At 33.2% G+C, this 3,613-nt stretch overlaps 1 protein-coding gene across 2 annotated transcripts; it reads left to right on the plus strand.

Annotated features, from left to right (window-relative positions):
• The first annotated feature begins 219 nt into the window (after positions 1-219).
• On the plus strand, positions 220-2,904 carry WRKY07 (putative WRKY transcription factor 26). Of its 2 annotated transcripts, none has more exons than XM_020682043.3 (5): positions 220-652; positions 1,069-1,164; positions 1,249-1,850; positions 1,938-2,099; positions 2,244-2,904. In XM_020682043.3, the coding sequence occupies exons 1-5, from the start codon at positions 326-328 to the stop codon at positions 2,662-2,664; spliced, it is 1,608 nt and encodes a 535-aa protein (XP_020537702.1). In that variant the 5' UTR covers positions 220-325; the 3' UTR covers positions 2,665-2,904. The 2 variants fall into 2 exon arrangements, with proteins under 2 accessions (XP_020537702.1, XP_012080808.1); XM_012225418.4 differs by having other exon boundaries at positions 221-652; positions 994-1,164.
• The last annotated feature ends 709 nt before the right edge of the window (positions 2,905-3,613 follow it).

Here is a 3,613-nt window from a genome sequence, read left to right on the forward strand (position 1 = left end):
AATATCTTAGTGTCAGCCGCCATGCAGTCAAACCTACACGTTTTGACCAAAAATTGTACAATCCAAACGTATATACAAACAAATAAACACTTCCATTTCGTATATGTTTACTGTATAGTGTACACATTATTTGTTCAACGGTCAAACCTCTTAATGTGACCTTCCAGGAAGCCTCAAATCCAATAGCAAAGCAAGCCTTGTTCAATACGTGACCATTTTGCCTTCTTCTTCTTCAACTCTCCAATCCATCATTTCTCATTACTCATCTCTGTTTTTTCTTTTTAAAAACAAAACAAGATCTCAAACTTTCTTCTTCTTTTATTTCATGGGTTCTTCTTCAGGTAGCTTAGACACTTCCATAAATTCTCATCCATCAAGTTTCAGTTTCTCCTCTGCCTTCATGACCACTTCTTTCTCTGATCTTCTTGCATCCGGCGATGACCAACCAAATACTACTCAGAATGTCAGGCGTGGCTTATCTGATAGAATAGCAGAGAGAACTGGGTCCGGTATCCCTAAATTTAAGTCTATTCCTCCTCCTTCTTTGCCTCTTTCTCCTCCTCCTGTTTCTCCTTCTTCTTACTTCGCTATTCCTCCTGGTTTGAGCCCAACTGAGCTTCTTGACTCTCCAGTCTTGTTGAACTCTTCAAACGTAAGTTATATATATATATATATATATATATATATATATAAGCTCTGTTTCTTGTATGCTCTCTTTATTGCATGCTGTGTTTGGTTCTTTAGGAAACAAAAGATTCATTTGTCTGGCTAATTTAAGAAAATAATTAGGTTAATGGCTTTGGTTGGTCTTGTTCTTTTATAAACTTACACGCGCTCTGTTTTTTTTTTTTTTATGTTCTGTTTGGTCCTTTAGGAAATAAAGTTGTTTCCTTCTTTTTTGGATATGGTTTAAAAGTGTACAAACATGTTTCCTGCTTTACGAGAATTATCAGGAAAATGGTTTTTTTTTTATTATTTTCTTATTTTGTCCAGATTTTTCCATCTCCAACTACTGGGACATTTCCAACTCAGTTTGCTAATTGGAAAACAAATTCTGTTGATAATCAGCAAAATGTGAAGCAAGAAGATCATAATTATTCTGATTTCTCTTTCCAGCCTCCAACAAGACCCAACACAACCTCCTTAAACACAACAATTCTAACTGTAAGTCGTGATTTTCTCTCTATTGTCAAATTCCTCTGCTTTTGGTTATTTTGATGGATTTTGAAGATTTTGGTAAATTTTCAGGCACAAAAACAGGGATGGGGTTTTCAAGAATCTGAAAAACAGAGCTTCTCCAATGAAATTGCTGCAATTCAAACAAAAAGTCAAAGGAGCAATGGCTTCCAATCAGATTATGGTGGCCAGCAACAGCAACAGCAACAGCAACAGCAACAGCAGTATCAGTCAATTAGAGAACAAAAAAGATCAGAAGATGGATATAATTGGAGAAAATATGGTCAAAAACAAGTTAAAGGAAGTGAAAATCCTAGAAGTTATTACAAGTGCACTTACCCTAATTGTCCAACAAAAAAGAAGGTAGAGAAGTCTTTAGATGGACAAATAACTGAAATTGTTTACAAAGGTAGCCATAATCATCCTAAGCCTCAATCTACAAGAAGATCATCATCTTCTTCATCTTCAGCTACCAATCTGGCAATTCAAGCTCCTAATCATGTAACAAATGATCTTCAAGATCAATCATTTGTTACCCATGGAAGTGGACAGATGGACTCCGCTGCTACAACTGATAATTCCTCAATATCAGTAGGAGATGATGATTTTGATTCACAAAAGAGTAAATCCAGAAGTGAGGAGTTTGATGAAGATGAACCAGAAGCCAAAAGATGGTAATTTTTTTTAAAATAAATTAGAAACTGGACCAGTTTGTTTAGTAAATGTGATATTAATTTTCTTTACTGGTGGTTCATTTTCAGGAAAACAGAGACTGAAAATGAAGGAATTTCAGCACCTGGAAGCAGAACAGTGAGAGAACCTAGAGTTGTGGTTCAAACTACAAGTGACATTGACATTCTTGATGATGGTTACAGATGGAGAAAATATGGGCAGAAAGTGGTTAAGGGAAATCCAAATCCTAGGTAGAAAAGAGAAAACAAAAAGCTCAATTACTTTTTTTTAATTTCCTTTTTATAACCTTGCAACGATTTTTCAACTTCAAAATCACTCCAGTTCTTTTTATTTTAGGCCAAGTTTCTAAATTATGTTGTAATTATTGCATACAGGAGCTACTACAAATGTACACATCCAGGATGTCCTGTAAGAAAACATGTTGAAAGAGCATCCCATGATCTTAGAGCAGTGATCACAACCTATGAAGGAAAGCATGACCATGATGTTCCGGCTGCTCGCGGCAGCGGTGGAAGCAATAGGCCATTGCCAGAGAGCAACAACGGTAACAACAATGCAGCTATGGCAATAAGGCCATCCGCTGTGAACCATCGTTCTAACAACTTGCTGGGGGTGACATCAGAAGGTGAAGCACCCTATTCACTAGAGATGTTTCAGAACCAATCAAGCTATGGATTCTCAAGTTTTGGAAATCAGATGGGTTCTTACTTAAATCAAACATCAACTGACAATGTTTTTTCCAGAACTAAAGAAGAACCAAGAGATGAAATGTTCCTCGAGTCATTGCTATGTTGAGATTTGAAGAAGAAGAAGAAGAAGAATGAGGTTAAGGATTGATTTGGATCAAATTTGCAATATATTTGTTTCTTTTGTGCATATTTTTTATAAAAGGGCTTTTCATTTTTGTAATATTTTGAAATTAATATTTGTGTAGCATAGGAATTATGTCTAAATTTTTATTTTTTGATTGTGTTGGGGACCTAATTAGTTAATATTTACAAGCCTCAATTCAATTTTGTATCACACTTAATGTTATTTGTTAATTTGTTAATGGATTTAAATTAAAATTTATTTGGAGTAGATGTCTTGTGGATGAGCAATAATTAATTTTTATAATATGAATTTTGTTAATGGATTTAAATTAAAATTTATTTGGAGTAGATGTCTTGTGGATGAGCAATAATTAATTTTTATAATATGAATTAGGAGATTCATGTTCTAAATATTGCAAAAACCATTTTGAGGGTTAGAGATATAATTAAATTGAGTCAAGTCAATACATTCAACTCATAGATATCTTGAGATTTTACAAAATTATTTTAAATTTCATTTTGCTTAAATTTATATTAAAGGATTTTTAAATATTTCGTTTTGTAAATAAATAATACTTAAATTATATAAAAATATGGATAATATTAAAGAAGTAAATTGAACTTTTAATACTTGAATTTAATTTGATTTTCTAAATTAAATGCTTAAGTTTGAGTTGAATTAGTATATTTGGAAACCAAATTAGAATAAATTTAATTAATACTTTTCATTTCCAAAATTACTAAAAAAATGATATTAACAAAAGAATTATATATATGAGTTCTAGAAGTGAGTAGGCATGGCCGGTTCATTGAACCGCCGGTTTCAGCTTACGGAATCGATGGTTCAAAAATTTTAAAATGTTGAATTTGAACCACAGGTTTTGGCCAGTTCCGGTCCGGTTCCGACGAACCGACAGTTCTAATCACGATTT

This window comes from Jatropha curcas, chromosome 9 (genome assembly GCF_041381405.1).
Source record: "Jatropha curcas cultivar XTBG-Jc1 chromosome 9, XTBG_Jcur_1.0, whole genome shotgun sequence".
In the NCBI taxonomy this organism is placed as follows: domain Eukaryota; kingdom Viridiplantae; phylum Streptophyta; class Magnoliopsida; order Malpighiales; family Euphorbiaceae; genus Jatropha; species Jatropha curcas.

Excerpts from the sequence above, each read along its gene's own strand:
- WRKY07 (XM_012225418.4), top strand. The coding sequence starts at position 326 with ATGGGTTCTTCTTCAGGTAGCTTAGACACTTCCATAAATTCTCATCCA. Across the intron at positions 653-993 it reads TCTTGTTGAACTCTTCAAAC|ATTTTTCCATCTCCAACTAC; the intron begins GTAAGTTATATA and ends TATTTTGTCCAG. Across the intron at positions 2,100-2,243 it reads AAGGGAAATCCAAATCCTAG|GAGCTACTACAAATGTACAC; the intron begins GTAGAAAAGAGA and ends TATTGCATACAG.